We start from the raw sequence: 22,344 nt of genomic DNA, 5'->3' as shown, positions 1-22,344 counted from the left end.
TATGTTGTGGGTTCGAATCCGATTGAAAACTATCCGTATGTACACATCTCACTCTTTATCGTTTTTAGTCCATTTCCCCAGTGCGGGGCATGAACAAGCAATATGTCATATGTCATCCATTCTTGGAGTGTTGTTCCCCTTTAACACTGTGTTTGACGTAAACTTGGTTCTAGTTGGTGATTTTGTAAAATAGAGTAATTTGCTAAAGTTGTAATGCATTTAGTGTCACTCTCAGTGTGAAACGCGTTGAATACTTTATTTCTAACCTCTTCGCTGATGACTCAATTTTTTCCACTCCTATACCGTCGATATCGTAAACTGGTGCTCAGAAAATGGACTGCCCATCAACCAGGACAAAACAAACTATGTTATTTTATCTACTTATCACCGTATTTACGTCAAAAACGGACATATATGTTTAAATTCAAATGCGATTAGTAATGTTGATCTTGTTCAAAATCTCGGAGTCGAGATTGACAGCCATCCTGGAATCATGACTTTCGTAAAGTCTGTACCAACATCAGTCCTAAAATTGGCTTGTTAGCAAACCTTAGACACTTAGTTCCAAAATACATCCTTAAGCTTAATATTATGCTGATTTTAGTCTGGAGATATGGGGAAGTACATACCATACCGCTTTACTCCCTCTCCACGAACTTTTGAAAAAGATAGTTAGAACTGTTACCTTCAAGTACCCAATACTCCCAGTGAACAGATCTTTATTAGCAACTAGACAGTCAGTTTGAATATCAGATTGGGATTTTTATTCATGATCTACCCCTAGCGTCAATGAGTACTTTTCCTTGCCTACTTACAAATATACCACTAGATCAGTCTTAACTCGTCTATCAAAATCTGGAATAGGCTTCCACTTTCCATAGAAATATTTCACATCAAAAACAGTTCAAGCACGCCCTAAAGTCTTTCATTATCAATAAAATCTTGATTTCCTTGTGTTATTTTTGCCCTCTATACTTTTTTCGTTTGTATTCAAGACTAAGTTATTGTTCTTTCAGAGCCAGATTTACATTAGCTTAACATAGCTTTTTCTAGCTCCCCGTCACATCTCTGCTTTATGAGCATGTAAAACATGGTTACAATTCTTATCTTTTTCTCTGTTGTAAGCAAATGGACTTATGTAAGTAAAGAATTGTATTATTGTTTCATTAGATAAAGAATTTCATCAACAACAATGTAGTAAAGACAATGGCACTTTACAAGAAATGTGACGAATAAATAAATAAATGGGAGGACCACAAAACGAGCCGAACGGCTTTACCAAATTGTGTATGGGGCGTGGTATGTGCGCCTGTGTGACTCGCAGATGAGTTGAACATTCTGGGTAGCACATTTGCGCATGCGTGGGGTCAACGCACTCGGGGGTAAGCTTCTGCCAGAATCTCGGGATAACTTCACTACATCGCTGTCGGAAAAAAGTCGCGATTACTTTACTACACCGTATTCACTAAATTAGCTTATTCATCGACTTGCACCGAGATTACATTTGATGATAAGAACAAGGAGTTTCAACAGAGACCGTTTTACTTCCAGTGTTTTCATTGCGATCAATATTTTGAAGAAAAGTCACTGAGGATGTAATTTTCATATTTCTTTGACCACCTTCATATGCTTACGAACGAGAACATCGTGCACTTGTACGATTATGTTTCATTTTGGGTGCGTAGTCGAAAATATCCGTCCGAAGTCCCCCTTGGTGCGCCAGAAGGTCACCAGCAGAATCACGCAAACAAATGACGTCACGGTGAATCAACAAACCTCAAGAGAGGCCTCTCGAATACTGAAAGACTGGACTGTCATATCATCATAACCGTACAGCATCGGCTGTTTGATATTTATTAGTATTTTGCAGATAAAGAGTATCAACTTTTTGGTGGAGCAAATTGGTGTTATGGGCAGAAAAAAAGAGCAATTCATTAAACTTATTGACACCAAATAAACAGTCGGGAGACTGAGTGTGTGTGCAATATCGCCGCTAGGCTGAACTTTTTTACTCGCCCACGACACCAGCCTTCAATATGACGGCTGATCACGGAGACAGGAAAATCAGAAACCTTTAAAACCAGTTAATCAGAATGTTTTACGCTGTACATACTAAGTGAATTGTCAGTTGAAAGGATATAATCCGAGAAGAAACAAGGTAGTGAGTATTGAGACACTGGAACATGACCATGTAAATGTTTTACACCAAGTGCACCCACAGGCATTGATACTCAACATTGCAGGGCAGAACTTTATCCCGACATCATGTGACAGCTATAATACTTCCGCGAACTTGATAAAATGAAAGAATTGGATGAAAATACACAAACGACACTTGGGTCTTGTCGCAAATATCAACTTTCGATTTGCATCTAGGCTGCACAGGATCCAGTCTCATTTATTATGCCGCTACCCGGTGGAAAAAAGAAAATATCGGTCGAAAGGCAAACACAGGGTTATGGCGCGGACTCGGATTATTAGATTCAAGTTATATTAGCCAATAGCCTGCAATCACACGGGCGCGCTTCGTTTTCAGAAATATGACTTGTAAGAATGTTTTGAGGAGATATACTTACCCTCGGCATAGATAATTTCTCCGGCAAGTAACAAAATAACCGCAGCAAAGAATATCATGGTGGTCGTCATAAGATTCCACATGGATCATATGACGATTGCCTGATATGTCGTTACTGGCTTGGAGGGGTCACTAAGTTCAACTTCCCACCTCAATACGAGAAGTCAGATGATTTATTTGTCATACTACTGTGCGGGGAAGCTTTATCTTATCGATTTGTTTGTACGGAAATCTGTAATTTCTTGGATTCAGAGGTATTTGTCGAACTTGACCGATGATTTCATGATATGATAATGGCGAAAGCGAATCAATGCACAGCCAGATAGTTTAATCATATATGATAGATATACCTGCGGTCTGATTTGCAATTTTGAACCTTCTGAAATCTTCTCAGCATAGTATTGATTGCAGTCGTTACAAGGATTTAAAAATCATGAATTTAAGAACAAGGACCAAAGTCAGTAACTCTTTCAAAGTGCCCTACATTTTTTCACCGTAACCTGCTAACCAGCCGGTATTTTAAAACCGTGCCATCCACATCTTGAAAAGCGTTTCAAAAAAATCAAAATTTGAATAAGCGGATGAAAGGTGTTCGTAATATATGACTCTTTGGGAAAAAAACTCCCCTAAAAGGAAAGACCTCCTACGACCCCCCCCCCAGCCCATCACAACCTCCTCCATGGTAGGATACACTACTTAACTAAAAACAATCCTAGAACTAAATAAAACCCTCATTCTAAACCCCATTAAGGTTTCGTTGGATGCACTTTCTCCAAGGAAAGTCTCAAAATTATATTTGATTTCTGGTGTGAAGGTACCTAAATGCCTAAATGAAGTCTTGCCCTAATATGTTCACGTTGTCAAGTGTTCCCCTATCATCACTAGGAAAATCTGCTGGACCCATTGCAAATGCTTTCCACTGCACTCTCCGCAAAGAATGATCCTCGACCATTTCCCCATCTCCGCTACGCCGTATTGTTCCTCTATACCCAAACAACATGAACCATACTCACTGTCAGACACGATGAGATCTTTAAGTTTTTTCTGCAGCAACAGAATAAATGCAAAAACAAAAGTGTTCAAAATACTGAGTAAAATGACTAGATATCATATGGTGAGAATATATATGTGAGTATATATGGTCGATTAAATAGTGTCCAATATATATTATCCCATGTCGGGCTCACACAGTGTTCAGGTCTTGTATCCTACAACGTGCAATGGCTGCTGCTCGTTCGATGAAAAGAATCATATTTTCCCTGACTCTCTCCGAATCGCAGATGCGATGGGGAAAAAAGCTCGCCTGCGAACAGCTTTGCTAATTTCCACTGCAGCTTGGATTCCAGTTGAACAACGCAACTAACAATTATGGTTTGAAGGTCAACGAGTTATCTCTAAATCTGCATCGCGTGATTGTCGGTGTAAACCTCCAACTAGGATATCCGCTTCGGGTTTTTTGATGAATCGTAACCTGCGCATGCGGCCACGTCTAGGGCGTACAAGTGCCTCTAAGTACACTACAAAGTATACGACTTCAAGGTCGTATCCGTGAGCAAACCAGTCGACGTCAAACAAACAAATTGTAACTATGGGTGTTTTACATTACATGCAGAAAAGTATTTGCAGGCATTTCGAACTACGTTTTGAAAACGTTTCTTTACCGCCCAGTAGTGCACCCCTCTGTCTGAGTATCGAGCATGAAAGCGCCCTGTCCTCTCCTCTCTCAAAAGTTCCGAAACTGTCCTCCTTCAGCCATCTGGTTCGCGAACGCCTTTCAGCCGAAAAGTTTATTGATTGATTCCGATATTACATAGACATAAAGGACTCATGGGAGGCTTTCAAAAATGCTTTGTGTAACTTGGTTTCCATTCTTACAACAGAAAATCACTGCAGTTTGTCCTGTACACGACTGAGACGTTTGACTCGAAATTGCTGAAACCATTTCATTGGTGATATTCACTTGGGCCGAGACCAGCAGGCGCTACCGAAAAACATTCCTGCACTGCTGAACTGACACTTATTTTAGGGGCATAAGATCACGTAGTCTGGAAGATCCGTCGCTCGAGGGCGTTCTGTGCGCCCCCCCCCCCGGGAGCGTAGGGAGCGTCGTCGAGCGACGGATATTCCAGTCTACAGATCAAGCGCATTTCGGATATCTACCACGTTAATGATTTACTTTGTGAACTCAGAAGCAAACGAGTGGTTCATTTCAACTTTAGTTGTTTTTTATTTAACTTCTCGTTTTTAAGAAATTACAGTAAACCTGTACAGAAAAAGAGCAAAAGGAAGTCGCTAACGATACTAAGGAAAAAAACTTCCAATAAGTTATGAAGGGGCGCTGTCATGACGCCAGGCGGTCTCGGCCCATTTTGAAGCCCTCACACACGTATCGTGTGTGTGCTTTTGTTTTTTCGGGGTTTTTTTTCTCAAAAGGTACGTTGTTTACAGACGTGTTACCAGTCCTGATGAATTGTAAACCAGACAATATATAGAAATTGTAACCAGGGGATAGTTTACATACGTGTGTTAAATACTTTCATCTTGTAACTTCATCAGCATTTAACATTGATGAACTGTTGTCCCGCTGCCAGCTTTCGGGTGAGAAATTCTACCCTTCCGCCTAAAATATATCCACTGCTGTCCTTCCCTCTGGAAAAGCACCCTGCGGTCCTCTCCTTTTATAATAGTTTCCCAGTCACCGTCCTGTTACCGGGACGATTTGCCGCCCCTCTCACTACAACACGATTGGAACTAATATGGGATAATTTGATCTTCATATTTCTCAAATTTCTCAAAAATTTTAGGTGCCCTATAGCTGAATGTCTCAATATTACACATTACTCATAAAAACAAGTGTGTAATGTAAAAAGAAAAGCAGATGAGCTTGTATTTGTAGATTTTAAAGACATTACTTCACCATCCAATTATCCCAAATTAGTTCCAATCGTGTTCTACGCTAACTCCGATAAACGACCAAATCCTAGTCCAAGGTCTCCTATTGAAATGCCTAGATAAGTTCAAGATACAGACTGAGCGAAAAATACCACCGTATTTCCTGGGCCCTCTCTGCGGCGGTTGTCACAATGAAAATAACACCAGCCCGCCAAGAAAACCCTTAGAATATCTTTTTTCGCGAAAAAATGTTTTCTTTGCTACCTACCTATGGTGGAATCATGCTGGCGAGGAAACGAACGATTAGACGGCAGCAATGCATTTTATTGTGAAGGTAGTAAAAATGGCACATGCAATGTGGAAGAGACAAATACAACGCGATTGGAACAAACTTCAAAGCTCATTAAATCACCAGAATGGAAAACTATGCACAAATTACATTTGAAATTGGCAAAGACATGAATAAAAGATATATCGGAATTTAGTATTAACCACTGCGTCATTGATTTTGGCAGTATGATTATATGATTGACTGGTTATTTAGATATCAAGTACAAAGGACCAGAGGGAATATGGAACTGAATGGCAGAAGTGAGAAATGACGTGTTCAGAACAACCTTTGTCAAATATCATTCCATGAATATTTTGTTGGTCGCAAATTGTTACTTAGAGATAATTTGTGAGCATGTAACTCTTGGTCCAGGATTATTATACTTCAAATAGAAACACAAAACACACGTAAACACTAGAATTATACTGGCTCAACCCTTTCGACTGTGCTGAAGCAAATGTATATTTTCGATCAGTCCATATGGATTATTGCGATGTTAAAACGCTGATACATTTTACACGGCAATTCATTCCTTTTAGCTTTAATTTGCTTTTTACATCCCATTTCTTACAACCAAACGTTATCATGGTAACATTAAAATTATTATTAAGTCTGATGAAATAAGTACTTTCCCGACGTTATCATAAAACTAAAATAATTTGACGAACCTCTAAGGTATATATATGATCGATAATTTGAAATCATGTAATTGTGTGCACATTTTTATTGGAATAGATATGATATCATTTTCTTAATTACGACAAGTCTTCCCATCTTTCTCTAGCTTGTAAAACGGTCGACAGTTACAGTGATAACTGCCCTCAGTGTTGACACAGATATGGTCACATCCACCATTGTCGCCAAGCTCACACTCATTGATGTCTGTTCACGGAAAACAAGCAAACAAATAAATGTATTAACGTCAGATGCACAAGCAAGTTGCATTGCATTGTAAAGATTCTTATCGCTATTGACTTTGACCATGTAGCAAAAATAATAGCCGTCAATTTATCAAAATTAACGAAACATACGTAAGCAATATATGCGCCTTTAACGTTGTCTCTCAAAGCAGTGTCAAGCATCGGTGTTGACTGTAAGCATACAGCATGTTTTGAATGCAAATAAAACGCTTAGTACATGAAGCACAGTTTGAAAAATAGCATCGTACCAGCAGAGATATCTAAGATGTATAATGTGTATAACATAAGCAACTAAGGACTAACCATTGCAAGAGAGCCCATCTTCACCGAGTTCGTGCCCTTCATCACAACCACAGGTGTAGCTACCTTCGGTATTTGTGCATGTGTGATTGCACTGGTGGCTCCCATCTTCGCATTCGTCGATATCTGTATGTAAGATGAAGATAACACATGAGGATTGAATACGTTCCGATGACCACGCGCACCGCACTGATGACGTCTGTTCGGCTACCTTCTAAGAATGCCTTTCCTCCAATGATACAGATGACATGTGGTAATGGTATATAGAATCATGTTTTTTTACCAAGATTCTGCGTGGTCGCTGTGCCCGGCGGCAATGACTATATACTATGAACTGGTGTAATGAACGATGGACGCATGCGCATGTATATGTAGTACAGCATTTGGGGCAAAGGTAGACAAACACCTGCTTTCATTGAATTTTCATTAAATCATGAAGTTTTCATATTCATTTCATTTCATTAAAATATCATTTGTATTAAATAAGGCCATGATTACTTGCGTTAGATTAGTAATGTAGATGACAGATATTTAGAAAATCGCAGTACATGAACTTAACGCACATTCCAGATAACTTTAAAGGAAAATAGTGTTTGCACGAGTTGCTCACGAACTAGCCTTTTCGACATCTTTCCTAGCATGAAACAATTTAAGGTCGAAAAGGGGCGCAAATCGTGAAAACATGACGAGAAACTCAAAGTTAAATCAACTCTGCTCGAAAGAGCATAAACTAATGGTAATGTCATTGTGTAACCAGCGCGCTGCAACATTTATGCAAATTAACGGTAGCAAGTTGAACCCTCCATGTAAGGATTGGATCACAATATCAAAGCTCAAATACTTACCCACACACGAGGTTCCATCAGCGCCGAGGAAATAGCCCACCTCACAATAGCACACACCTCTTCCTGGTACATTTGTACATCCTTGTTCACAGTCAATGTCATCGCAGAAATCGTTCACTGAGAATAATAGGCGATGTTAGTTTTTAGTTTGCCATAAAAATATTTAAAAAGTGGATTAAGTCGAAGAAATCTCGATGTTATTAATCGTGGGTTTACTGCAACCTGTCAATATTGTCACATGTGCCCATCAAATCATCATTAACACATCATAGAATCAGGTGACCATAAATTAAAACACATTACTCCTACACAAATTACAGCAACCTTTGAACTATACAGAGGCCGTACATCTATTCATTTAAATACCATTGTGCAATATAAGTTGAATTTCAGCTGTCTTCAGTGTTGCAGCCACCATTTTCGTCGTTGAGGGCGCTTCTCATCTCGGAAACTTACATGCAGCAATGACATACAGCAATGATGCAGCTCATATTGCGCTCTTACCCAGATGTAAAAGTAGTCCCTGTCTGAATTCAAAACCATGTAAACTTACAGTCACAGCTTCTCCCATCGTCGTTGAGTCTATACCCTTCTTCACATGAGCAAGTGTAGCCACCTGGGGAATTTTGGCAAACCTGTTGGCAGCCTCCATTCGAGTCGGCGCACTCGTCGATGTCTAGTTTGAACAAAGGAAAGCACACGAAGTTAAAACATCCAAGCATAGACCTTGGCGTAAAAGCATAGGAATCAAAGCACCCGTCTTTATATTAGTTTACGAATTCGACGTTTGTGACACCAAAATCACTATGACCCAATTTGATAGAACAAATTTGGCGAAAGGACTTTGAGCCTTCAAAAAGTAACGTCGTTTGAGTCGAAAGGAAATCGTGCTTTTGTCAGTTCAACGGATTACCTGCATGGACATCTTGCCAAAGATGTAAAATACTGAAAAATGTCTATCTTGTTTTTATTATACATTCTATTGGAAGCCTACATACATGTACCAGGCACAAAGGGTACAGAGTGGGAGGGGGTGAATTAGTCATGACGATACGGTGATTTTGTATTCTGCCGGCTTCAGCTGTACTTTACGTAGTTTTTTTATGAATCACGAAGGTATCTTACCAACACAGTTGCGACCGTCTGACGATAGGCTGTAACCAGATCGGCACGTACAGTAGCGACTGCCGAAGGTATTGATGCATGTGTGAGCACACCCGCCATTGTTACTCCTACATTCATCCACATCTATGTGAAACAGATATTTTTTTTTTCAGAATTTTCTCAGCAGAACTTTGAAGCGTGTTTGTTGAAGGTAAGATGAAAAGTAATATGACCACAGGGAACTCTGACTGAATGAGAGTAAACAAGTAAATAAACATTAGAAGAATAAACAAACAGAACTGCCCAATGCATGGCATGTTGGTAGAATAAGCGATATACTGAAGTTGCAACTCACCGACGGTACACCTGGCACCGGAGAAGTTGGAAGTGCATCGACAGACATTTGGCGACGTACATGTGCCACCGTTTTCACAGCAGGGCTTGCACAAAGCTGTGTATAATTTGAAGAAAAACTCTCAGATAAGTATAACACATGCGTACACCCCGAAGAGAGAGGTAAAATGTAAGCATGTGACAACATTGTATATGTGTACATGGCTGTGCATTTAAACGTGTACATTTATCCTTTAAAATTACAAAATATAGCTGATATAGACCATTGTGTTTTTTAACGAAAACCTGACACTTGACGTAGTATGCGCCTCGAGCTTTTGCTCAAGCTTTTCTCAAGGAATCTTTTAACCACTCTTTTTCAAATTCGAGAATAAAAATGGGGGGTCACCGTGCAAATTTCGGTACTAGAGAAACAAATTACCAAAAATTTACCGATATTTGAAATTCAAAATGGCCGCCGCCCCTGTGTTAACTCTATGGAGAAAAATAAAATTTTCGATTTTCGAAAAACAACGAGCGTGAAAAGTTTTCTTATACACCAAGTGCTTTAAAATGAGCCCCACAAGTGGTAGATCAGAAAAGAATTGTAAAAGTTCGAAAGTCCAACTATTTGTCCCCGGGGCGTGTTCTACCTTAAAGAAAACTTTGCGTAGAGGCTTACGTGTCAGGCATCGGCCATTACGCATGTCATCCCATCCCTCACAACAAGATCGTTCAGGGACTATTCTGTAGGTGGTCTGGTAGCCGGTACGATACTTGGTCCTGAAAATACGATCACATTATAGCATTAATAGCCATTCGTGTCAGAGTTGAAAGGAATTACGTTTATAACTCGAATGTATTAAATAGTAGAAAAAATTACCTGTAAGTGTTGCACCGTTGCCATCCCCAGAACCCACAGTTCCGTTTGTATTTATCTCTTGTTGAAATCGTCCTTGTACCGATTGCGGATACCTGGACATTCTTCGTGCACACGTTTGTGTTTGAATTGCTGTAGGAAAAGAGTCATATCACATTTACCGTTGAGAAAAATTAATCATTGCTTACGATGCAGCTTTAACGTGACGATTGTTGATTCTGCGCTGTGACACCCTTCGATGGTTTCAAATAAAATCAAAACTTTTCACAACGAAGTCCAGTGCTACGGCTGTATATATGGCAGTAAGAAATAAACAGAATCTTTATATCAGACGCCGTCATTTTCATTATGTAGTCAGTCGATGGAGCTTCGATATGGATAGCATGTCCATAAAGAACAACTTGAAGATACAAACTAAACTATTCGATTAAATTACTGGTAAGTTAACGACAGTCCGGAAATTTCGGGAATCAATGCATACTACAAGATTTTCAACTTGAAAACAGAATACGTACGCTGCTCCAATGGCCAATATAACCACAGCCAGAAGACTAAGTACCAAGTTATTCATACTCTTCTCGACCTGAGGTATAGTGAAAAATAAAGTTTATGAAAACCTTGTGTAGAACCTGGCAACCTTGACGTATATAAAATGGAATTTTCTCACAAGAAAGACAAATCAACTGTTGCTCAAAGTTTCCTCAAGGAAACTTTGAACAATTCCCTTTCAATATCAAGAATAAAAATAAGGAATCGCTGTAAAAATATTACGCTCAAAACACAAATTACTCACTATTTGTGGACTTTTGAATTCAAAATGGCCGCCATCATCCCTGGGTTAACTCTACGGGGAAAATTAAATTTTCTCTTTCCCCAAAACAAAGCCACTGAAAACTTAAGTTAATCAAAGGGCTTCAATATGACCCCCACAAGAGGAAGACCAACAAAGCACAGAAAAGGTTTGAATATCGAGCCCTTAAGGTGCATTCTACAGGTACCTCAATGACATGCTTGATAACCTGTGCAGGAGTCACTGTATAGAAGTTGCACACAAGCGGTTTAAGGTAGAACGCGCCTCGGGGACAGACATTCGGACTCTCAAACTTTTACAATTCTCTTGTAATATACCACTTACGGGGGTTCATTTTAAAGCTTTTGGTGTAAGAAAACTTTTAACCGGCTTAGTTTTTCGAAACTCGAAAAAACTATTTTTCTCAATTGAGTTAACACAGGGACGGCGGCCATTTCGAATTTCAAGTATCGGTAAATCTTGGGTTATTTGTTTCTCTAATAGCAAAATTTGGTAAGGGAAATACATGTATGGCCAAATAAAAATGTCGACTTTGAGGGATTAGTTGTCATTTGAACAAAATGAAACTTCGAGACCGAAATCAAAGTAGTACAATAAAATTGAAGTTATTCAGTTGTAAAGCGAGCAAACAATTACTTAAGATAAAATGTTATTCTCCAGTAATCAAAGTGGAAGATATATTTCAAGTCGACGAGATTCTTTTTTTCAAAAGTTTTAATCAGACCTCAGTCTTCAAAGACTCGATACTTAATTAAGAAGTTCAGACGTAATCTTGAAGGATTCCAAGGAATGTATACTTAATCCCATGTGATCATATAAAATTATATTTCCTTGTTTGTTTAATGCTGTTTACATCAACTGCTTGAGTTGCCAACCAAATATGGTATCTGGTCTATTGCGTCATGAGAATAATGAAATAGAGTATTTCTTGGTGGCATTCCAATAATCAGTGTTAACGTTCAGGATTTTTATTTCTTCTAAAGTGCCATTTTCACTTCCTGCTTTTTAGCCGTTTTTACGTCAAGACTCTCATATTAAAAAAATAGATCTGAGATCTTGAACAGTTAATTCCAAATTTATTTCATCCAGATATTCTGCAGGGAAAAACTTTCATTTAAATAAATAGGGTCCTTTGAGAAGTGTAATTGTGTTAGGATAAACGTCAAAAACTAACGAAATCTCGTTATCAAAATCTCGTTATCGAAATCTCGCAAAGTGGATTAAGGCAATGCAGTGCACTGCTCACAGTAAGACACAAGAAGATTAAACTAACATTATGGATGGCCATTGCACTGAAAATGCCTTGCCTTAAACTTGGAAAATGTGTTCTAGCAAGCTAGTTAAATCATTCAAATATCTGACGCCCTCTGCGGCACCTTTAACTTCGGCAGAGACTAAGAGTAAATTACTTGGCGCTCCTCAACTTAATTGTTGATATATTTTCCTCCGGTTTACACAGAACTTAGAAAACAATACTTACCACGTACTTATTTTGAGCAACCAAATGACCTACCTTCTGAATCTATGTATTTTTGTAAACAAAGCCTTTAAGCAGAGAACGATAGCTCTCTCACAAATAGTAATCCATGACTGAAACATTACTATTGTACTGTAGATATTTATGCATTGTCTATGTTTTTGTTTGTGATTCTAAGATATTTTGTTATCCTATTAAATCTCTGTAACCCCCCTTGCATATGGGCCGGAGGCCTTGAAACGCAATAAACGAAATCTGAAATCTGATATATTTTCCAACATAAAAGCTCACCAATAATGTTTGTCAGAGTGCGTATTTGTATGAATGTAAAATTAGCGAAGCAAAATCTAGTGCTTGTCAAAAAACAAGTACCCACATATTAATATACGAAATTCCATTCGTAAAGTAGTCCCATATAAAACCTAATGCGCACTGATATCGATGACCATTCGATAAAAACATCCTTGCCCTTGCTATACGGCTAGTATTTCTGGGGCATTCAGTTCAGCAATTAATTTTGGTCCACTTGTCAGTTTAACAGGGACAGAGATCAAGAGCAAGGGGGCACGGGCTGAAAGCGTGGTTCAGTCTGACGCCCTGTCTTAGGGACCGTTCAGTTTTTACGGCCGGGGGGCGGCAAAATCCAGGGGGGGTCATCATAATTTTGGAATCCGCAAAGGGGGGGGTCATCACTTTTTCACTGGTAGGAAAGGGGGGGTCACCACATTTTCAAAAACATAATACCTACAATAAAGTTCACTTTATGCCATGGCCATGATCGACCCTCTTTACCGGCGGGCCGCCTTCGGCGGCCCACTACAATAAATATACTTTATGTATTACCCATGACCCTCTTAACGGGCAGACGCCTTTGGCGGCCCACTCCAATTAGGTTTACTTCATGCAATGGCCATGATCGACCCTCTTTACCGGCGGGCCGCCTGCGGCGGCCCACTACAATAAATTGACTTTATTGTAATACCCCATGACCATCTTAACGGCCGGACGCCTTCAGCGGCCCTGTTCAGTAAAGTTTACTTCGTGCAATGGCCACGATCGACCCTCTTTTTACCAGCGGGCCACCTTTGGTTGCCCACTAGATAAAGTTGACTTTACGTAATGGCCCATGACCCTCTTAACCGGAGCGCTGCCTTTGGCGAACCACTCCAATAAAGTTTATTTTATACAATGTCCATGGACATAAGCTGTCTATGGAAATTTACAGTCGTCCTTAAGTAACAGACGTTTGCATGGATGTGGCTGAGAAGTTTGTGCACTGCTACACGAATAAAGTGCGCCGCGTACCGGAGTTCAAATCCAAACCGTGCGGGTAAATTTGACATGTGGGTTTTGGTTATTTTTCAGCGGGGGGGGGGGGGTCATCAATTTTTTTTCGTCTGACAAAGGGGGGGTCATCATTTTTTCGCGAAAAATGCAGGGGGGTCTATATTTTTTTGAACACCGGCGACAAGATTTTGCCGCCCCCCCCCCAGGCCGTAAAAACTGAACGGTCCCTTATCTAAGTATATAGCAGTAATTCATTTGGTATGCAAACGCCACTGTTTCTCCAGTGATTGTTTCAAGAGCTTCTTACTCATCGGAAATACCCACACTATTTTCGTTTTGTTCTCTGACATCATCGACTAAAGTGGTAGAAACTTCCTTGACCTGGATAGCCTCGATTTTACTTCAAATATAACCACTATTCACTTCTGGCCGTGCGCCAAACCTTGGGGGATCCAAAAGGGGAAAGGCCCGCCACAGCAAGAAAGCTGACTTTCGTTACATGCAAAAATGAATAGCAAAACAATTTGGAACTGTGTGAAGCAAAATTTAAAGTTTTTATCTTTAGGTTGTATGTACGACATCAGACTATAGAGACAGTACTTAGAAATTAATTTCCAGTTGTCATGCAGGCTGTCAATGTACTGCTTGTTGCCTGTTCTTTCCTTAGCGACACTCATATAGTCAGTCAGGTTTTGTGAGATGTGTCAACGTCAAGGCGTGCAGACATTCGCTGAGTCGATGCAACTGCAAGAGGGAATTTCAAACTTTGACCTTGTTCAGTGAACTTTCGTTTGGTAATTGCGAATTGTTTCTTCAGTTGAGTGTCTAGCCTTAGTTCTTAAGGCAGTATGCGCCTCGAAAGTGAAAGACTTAAACTTTTGCTCAAACTCTCAATGAATCTTTCAACCACTCTCTTTCAAAATCTAGAATAAAAATCGGGGTTCTTCGTGTAAATTTTGATGCTAGAGAAACAAATAACCCGGGATTTATTTGAAATTCAAAATGTCCGCCATGCCTGTGTTAACTCTATGGAGAAAATAAAATTTTCGAATTACTAAACCGGTTAAAATTGTTTTTATATCAAGAGCTTTAAAATAAACCCCCACAAGTGGTATATCAGAAAAGAATTGTAAGAGTTTGATAGTCCGATTTGATATCGCGTCCTGCCGCGTTAAAGGCAGCTTTTGATATCGTGGTACTCACACCATTTTCGAACGTCACATCAAGGCACTGCAGCTACTCAGACTCCTTGGCGACTGCTCAGCGACGCTTGTAGATGTTGGGTTTTATCAGTGATTTTATCGATTGTATATGTATTTCGTTTTATTGAGTAACAAATAGATTTGTTCATAACTCGCTCAGAACAAATGTGGTAACGTCGCCAGATTTGTCAACCGTCATTATCAAGCATCAATACGCGTACGAACACTTTTATCATTTCAACCTATATGGACATCCGACTGTGACCATGTGAAACACCTGGTCGGTACAAAACGCCCTTCACGATAAACGAAAGAAGCAGTTCAATGTTTTATACATTCAGGGACACTGGACATATGGCAAGCTTACCCGTTCTCTTTGCTGAGGGGCAAACATGACTACCCAATAACGTTTAATCGTTTCGAATCAGCGTTCAATGTGATGTCTCCGTGACCTAAACCAAATCCAGTCGACAACATGACGAATTAGAACAACACGGAAGTTGTGCCAGTGCAATGAATACCTAATATGTCAAGGAATTAAATATATCACTGCAATCGGATAAGACCGTGGTCAATAAACATTCTAAAGAGCAATAAAAATTTACAGCCACGGCCAGGAAGAATAATTAAATTGTTGCACGGAATCGCCGCTTCTACTTTAGCCAATTTGGTGTTGTTACGTTGTTTTTTGAAACTGTGGCAAATATACACAATTGATTTACTTTTAGGGCATTTTTGTCGTTCACATTTTATTCTAGGTACATGAGAAATGCTCAGAATTTGTTGTGTCAATACTGCCTGTACGTGTATATGTAATACCTCTATCATAGTGGACAGTTCGTAAAATCTAGACCCCTCAGTAGTCATCAGTTACAATCTAGCCAGTTGGAGATTTTGCCAGCCTGGTTCGTAAAACAAATTCGCTCTTCGCCTCACTGTTGATTCGCCGAACACTTCCGAAGAACAATAATTCTGTTTCCTATGGCCTAACGCCCCTTAAGATTTCCTTTTTATATGGTGAACTATTGGTATAAGTCATGAACTGTTTAAAATGTAGTTGAACCCTGTTGAGTTCGTTAGCACTATATTGAAACACGATATACTTAAACGAAACAAAACTAAGATTATAGATATATTCATTTCACCAGTTCTTAGGTTTCTTCCTTTTCATGAACCATCGCGCGAGTCAGGGTGCTGTGACAACACCGCTTTTTCACTTCAACTGATCACTAATTATTCACTCAAGCTAAGCAGAAATGTACCGGTGGACATAAAGGCCCTGTCCTTAACGTAGCTCAATGCCGTACTTTTTTTTAGTTCGACTTGAAGTTAAGACGGTGACACTAAAACTGCTCACCACATCCCGACTCAGAAAAATGTTTTTGTCGGATGGGGAAAGCTATTATATTCCGCCTATACGTTATTGGTTTATCATTGTTTAAATAAGTGTTACAGCGATTGATATTGCTTTAATGATATCATAATATTCCTTGATCAATACCAATCATGCACCCGTAGTTGTGAGCACAGTACACAATAAACGCAATTTGTAATAAGCTTATACGTCTTTTTTTTCAGTGCAAACCGAAAATAATAAACACGTGTAGTTTGGTATACTTACCTGAAATGCTGAGTAGCTAGAGACTCCGGCTGTTCAACTCGTATGGAAGCCCTTACAGCTTCTTAATCGCGTAGTTTCCTAAAATGGAGCAGCTCTCCGAGCTTCAGAGAGAAGATGTTTGTTCTCTTGTCGAGATTCGTATGGCGCGTCCTTGGAGAATTTGATCTCTTTATGGTGTATTGGAAGCAGCGAACTGGTCAATCTGATTGGTCGATCGTACAGAAATGTGATCATAGTTTATTATGGTTTCTATAGAAAGCCCCTTAGCTCGAGATCAAAACAACATATTAAGTGGACTCTCTTGTCAAAAAGCAGGAACCTAAATGTTATTTACAACAATGTCATCAAAATTGTTCTCCGCTCTTTCGTTTTCATTTATTTGAAATGAGCTCACTTACTCGACAACCAGGGAATTTGCAGAGAAAAAAGACTTCAAACTACATCAGCAACTATAAATTTTCGACCAAATTTTTCTCCCAAAATGTTATCCTGTCCTATGCCATTGTAGCAATTTTACATTGTAACTTCACTTCATTTTGTTCTCGCAAAAACTTCCTGACGTTGTTTTGTATGAGGATACAGTATGAATGACGACACTGGCTGTTCGTCCAAAGCAGTGCAGTAATAACAGCAGGGAACTTCAACGTAAGGGACTTAACCACAACAACCCGTGATTTTGTTAAGAAATGCCGTGCTACATGTACGTATTATTGCCAATACTCGTATGTTTACCTGCTGAGTAACATGTATCACTGTATCGACAGACAGACAGACAGACAGACAGACCCTGTCAGACAGATACTGGCAGACGGCACAGTCAGACAGACATTCAAACACTGTCAGACAGTCACAAAGACAAACAGTCAGACAATTAGACAGACAGACAGACACACGTGCAGACAGACAGACAGAGATGTGGGACTATAGTAGTTTTTCAGGGTTGATAATGTGCAGTTTTTCGCGGAAGAAGAAGACGTTTTTCTCAAGCTTCTCAGCCAGTGTACTATTTGCAATATCTTAATATTTTAAACTCATTGACATTTTAATAGACGCATAATAACTTTCAATCGTATAATTAATTCAAATGATGTTAAAAATCTAAGCATGCAGGCGTTCCTTGTTTCTTATCGTCATTGAACAGTCAAATCTTATCCAACAACATCAACAATAGGATTGTTATTGAAAGATTGGAGCGTTCGTGAATGATTCTTTGTCGTATTCAGTACATGTAGGTATGTAATAATTGTCAGCAAAGTTTAATCGTTCCGTGTTTGCACTGAGTAAGGTCCCTCAATCACGTGAGAGACGGACCGTGCACTGGGCAAAACTCTCGCTCGCCGAACGAAAACGGTTTAAACTGCGCAACAACGTCGACGATTGTATCATGTTTACAGCTATTGTTTCAATATCAAACATCGTTTCCGGGTTCAACAGGGGTCAGAAAACAACTTACTAATAAGCAATTCGATATGTTAATGTGTCCGTAGTTTCGACTGGTTGCTATGCAGCACATCAAAATATCACTTAAAAAAACGATCTGATATCGATAACACGTCGTGTAATTTACCCCAGAGGAAGATAAATACACTTGCTTTTCCCCACAAAATTATACTGAATTATACTGTGTTTTACAAGATAATACTATTATTATATTGTAAAACACTATCATGTGAATTCTGTTAAATATGCAACGCTATTAATGATAAAGAAATTCTGGTCTTTGCTAAAATTCAGAAGTCAACAATGTCATTGGTCATCACACATGAATATGGATAAAAAGAAGAAGAAGCCGGACATTTTAGCTTACAACACTAAAGGCAAGTGACAAAATGTCCATTTTTTTCGAGTCAGTCCTTTTTCCATCAAAGTGATCAAAGTGAACATGGGCTGCTCGTATTGCCTGATTTTGTCGCTCTGCCTCTGCTGTATCTATCCTGAATATCCGGGTTTGTAGTCGCCTTTTTTCCGTTTGTTGAACTTCCGCAGCAATCTGAGACGACCCAACAAAGTTTGCAGTACATCTAGGCATGCGCAGCAATAAGAGTGATCTCAATCAAATTGTATATTGGTAACACTGGGGACTGTGTCTCTGATAATTTCTTATACCCGCCACATACACATAACCAAACCACGCTCACTTCCAAACCAATCATCCGCTCGCACGGGTCCGTTACTTCCCACTTACTACCGGAAAGCATCCAGCTGTCCGGCCAAGAGACCTTGGCACGCGAAGATGTTCCAAACCTTTACCTAACCAATCTCATTGTAATATGATGGTTCTGGATATTAACGGTTTCGTGATGCAAGGACACAGTCGTAAGACTGCAAAGCGTATTATCAATTAAAGAATCGTTCGCCCACATATATTCCGTTAGATGTGTTTTGAAGTAAAGGTTTAGTTAGAGCCATAAAACTGTTAAATATGCTTTGAATAATAGGGCACTTGGCAAGTCATAAACGGAGACTCCAGGGCAATGATAATCAGTGTTTAAGAAAGATTCGTTCTTTGAGAATTATTAAAAGGTGTTTTGTTAATGCGAGAGGTATGGTATTAAAATAACTACCCTCTCACCGTCAAACGACACTTGCATTTTGGCGATGATATATTACGCCATAGATTGAAAATGCCTAGTATGTAGTTATTAGCTTGGCTGGTAACAACCGAGTTGAAATGTTATGGATTTATTTTTATTGCTGAGGTCACACTAAATCTTTTTGATTTTATTGAGACCAATGACATTTTTACCACATAAGACCATGTACTTAGGGCCGGGCGAAGTACGAAACACTCCTATTTGATCACAAGCCAACGGGTTCCCTGTTCGACATTTTGCGTACTTTAATATCTAGGTTTTCGGAGCCGAGAGAACTTAACAAACAGCCAGGTAGGCCCACTATGACGGACTACACAGCAACTAGTGGCGCCAACGAAGCTGATCGTGGAAAATGGTGTTCCGTGATCAGTTTTTCAGCGGGCGTGCAAATTTAAAAAACTAATCAGCGGACGGGGAGGAACAGTCCATTTTTATTATGGGCTGGAAGAAATTTCAGTTTTACAGTGGAGACAATTGCTGGCAGTTGGTGCCTGATAATAGTAGGGAAGGGGAATGATGTGGTTGATAGAACTTCACTGACACTTACGTGACTGATCATAAATAGCTGCATCGATGAATGTACATGTGGGAATAAGTACAACTGCTGGCAGAAGGGCAGTCAGTGGCGGGGAGAGGGCAGTGGTGAGCTTGAACTGTTGTGGAGAGTAGGGAGGCGGGTAACTCATAAATCCTGGAGGGCAGTGGAGATCATAATTCAGTAGGGGCATGGTTTTTTTCGCAAATGCTGGTGGGCGGGCAGTTACGAACAGCTTCAATTTCCCTCTAAATTATAAGGCCATGGCCAAAAATATGTAAAATTGGTATATAAGCCTAGAAGAAACATATTTTGTGAAGATTTGTTAACATTGATTTAATTCAAAAGTTGGCTGCACCTGTCGATAATTGCTGTTGAAAAGTTGATTGTAAAGTCAAGGTCAAGTATTGGTAGACCACTGAAGGCCGCCGCACCTGTCGTGTTTGTCTAGAAGGCGGCCTGTGTGACATTATCACTATTGGCGACACAGATAACGTTGTTGTGGTGGTATACACTGTAACTAGGAAATTGCACAGTGAAATTATTCTTGAGCGCCTGCCCATGCTTCATCACCAACACTCTATCAGTGAGTGTAAACTAGCCGATTTCGAAAAACTGTACCAAGGGATGTTTTACATATTAATGCACTATTCTTAGGCCTTCAATCTACCATGCACACCCCCTCCCTTGCCTTTTATCTCCCACAGAACTTCTGGCCCTATGCCATCTTCTCGTGACACTGTTTTCCCTTTCCTCTCACGGCAAAACTAACAAATATCTAAACCCCAGATTATCTTCTAACCCGCTGGGATTTTTGACAAGTTGTCTGCTGAGAAAATGCCTAACATTTCCTCGCTCGTTAATGGCAAAAACTTGCCCCTCCCCCGACAAGTATACTAAAACAGTCGTATATCACCACTCAACTAGACGTTTACATAGTTGACTTATGGGGAAATTCACTGAACTTGACAGTTGCAAGTACATTACTTTAGAATTCTGTAAGTTGATGAGCACAGATTTTCGTAGTATTATGGATAAGACAGTCAAAAGAAGAAATTAATTGGGGTCAGGTTTATCACACATAAAGGAAGTACAGTGTTGTCTGGACTGGGAAGGGAAGCTAGTTCAGAAAACAGAATTGAAAGCCTTCGCTGGGTAGATACAGTGAAATAAGACGTCCTGCACGGACAAATGCGCTGATTAATGCATTCCAAGTTATTGACGGTCAGTTCTTGTGTTTTTGAGTCACGCGGCCACCTTGTGGCGTGGGCGACTCTCTGTTTTCGTGGGCTTTTTTGTGACTCTTCCCACTTTGAAGGTGGTCCTTTGTCAAGCTATGTGTTGCCCTCTGCCATTGGCTGTGTCCTAGCATACGTTCCCAACACGTATTGTTGTCAGGTCAGCCATTCATTTAAATGGAAGCATATCGATTCGTCCTGAATTTCAGCGGATCTGTTATTCCGCCTATCTTTGTCTAAATGATTTTGTTAGTGCAAAAATCAATCAGTGGAAAACAACGTGCTATGTGATTTTCCTCCCTAAGACTCTGCCAATCAAGTACCGTGTTGTATCTCACTTTAGTTCCGCCCTATCTTCTTTAGAAAAAATATCGGAGGCGGATCGAGACCCGTCTTTTATTTGAAGCTTTATGAGACTTGGTGATGTACTTTGCCCCAGGCGCTAATAGCATTAGAAATATTATAAAATATCACGACAGCTATCGTCCCTTTCCTGAAATCATCGAGGAAATTAAAAATAGGAAATTGTTTGTCAGCACTACTCTCGTTATAATGATGCTGTGAATGTATGTGATAGCGACTGCTTACAGCTGTCAGTGTATGGCATTTCTGGTTTGGATGTCTCTGTGCAAACCAGATGATACAACATGTCGAAGGCTTCAATCGACTGAAGAGAGGCACTGCTCCAAAATCGTCTTTCGTGTAGTTCAAAAAGCTCACACCGCCTTTCTGACGGAGCAAGTCACACCAAAGCCTTCAAATAAAAGAATTACGACACAATATTTTGATTACATATTTGTGACAGGTACATTCAATTCCTATTACACTGTAGCATTATCGATTTTTTTTCGCGACCCAACTTTTCATCGTTAACGCTCTGGAGGACTCCAAACTGTGGTTACACCGTCTGTGCAATCCCGTTACAAAGTTAGCCCTAGCGTTGAGTGTGAGGAAAACTTTTGTCTGTTGTCGTGAACCTGCTTATATTTGACAAAAACCGATTAGTTTGCTTGTGAAAGTTAAGGAACATCTACTCCTTACAAAATGAAAGAGAAAGTGAACTGAAGTCATCTCATTCTTAAATTTCAGACAGTTGGTGTCAGTGAGATAAGCATTCTGTGTGATAAGCTACAAGACGGCGGATATGTAAACACATTTGGCATTGTGGTTCAGAAACATACATGTAAGACAATCAAAGACCAGGAAATACCGCTGCCGCTAATTTTCAAACTGAATATAAGTTTTTGAATTAAGGAAATGGTACATATAAACAATGAAAGGGTGACTAAGGATGGTTTCTAGAAGATCGCTTTTCAAAGTAAACTTCTGCTTATAAAACCAGTAAAATTGATGTGCATAAAATGAACCTATTTAAGGGTGATCGACTCACTTGCTACGT

The 22,344-nt window shown here is 39.7% G+C and overlaps 1 protein-coding gene across 1 annotated transcript in view; it reads right to left on the bottom strand.

Annotated features, from left to right (window-relative positions):
* Window positions 1-5,770: 5,770 nt before the first annotated feature.
* LOC139143798 (multiple epidermal growth factor-like domains protein 6) overlaps window positions 5,771-22,344 on the bottom strand; it is a 435,859-nt gene continuing 419,285 nt past the window's right edge. The window contains exons 2-11 of the mRNA XM_070714361.1: window positions 16,579-16,597; window positions 10,696-10,763; window positions 10,184-10,312; window positions 9,983-10,083; window positions 9,323-9,418; window positions 8,989-9,111; window positions 8,417-8,539; window positions 7,864-7,980; window positions 7,022-7,144; window positions 5,771-6,680 (exon numbers count right to left, since the gene is read on the bottom strand). Of these exons, the coding sequence (XP_070570462.1) occupies window positions 6,550-6,680; window positions 7,022-7,144; window positions 7,864-7,980; window positions 8,417-8,539; window positions 8,989-9,111; window positions 9,323-9,418; window positions 9,983-10,083; window positions 10,184-10,312; window positions 10,696-10,751 (999 nt within the window). The 5' untranslated portion in view covers window positions 10,752-10,763; window positions 16,579-16,597 and the 3' untranslated portion in view covers window positions 5,771-6,549. The remainder of the gene's footprint in view (window positions 6,681-7,021; window positions 7,145-7,863; window positions 7,981-8,416; window positions 8,540-8,988; window positions 9,112-9,322; window positions 9,419-9,982; window positions 10,084-10,183; window positions 10,313-10,695; window positions 10,764-16,578; window positions 16,598-22,344) is intronic.

The sequence above is a fragment of the Ptychodera flava genome, chromosome 11, assembly GCF_041260155.1.
Source record: "Ptychodera flava strain L36383 chromosome 11, AS_Pfla_20210202, whole genome shotgun sequence".
NCBI classification, from domain to species: Eukaryota; Metazoa; Hemichordata; class Enteropneusta; family Ptychoderidae; genus Ptychodera; species Ptychodera flava.
This window is presented reverse-complemented; position numbering and strand designations above follow the sequence as displayed.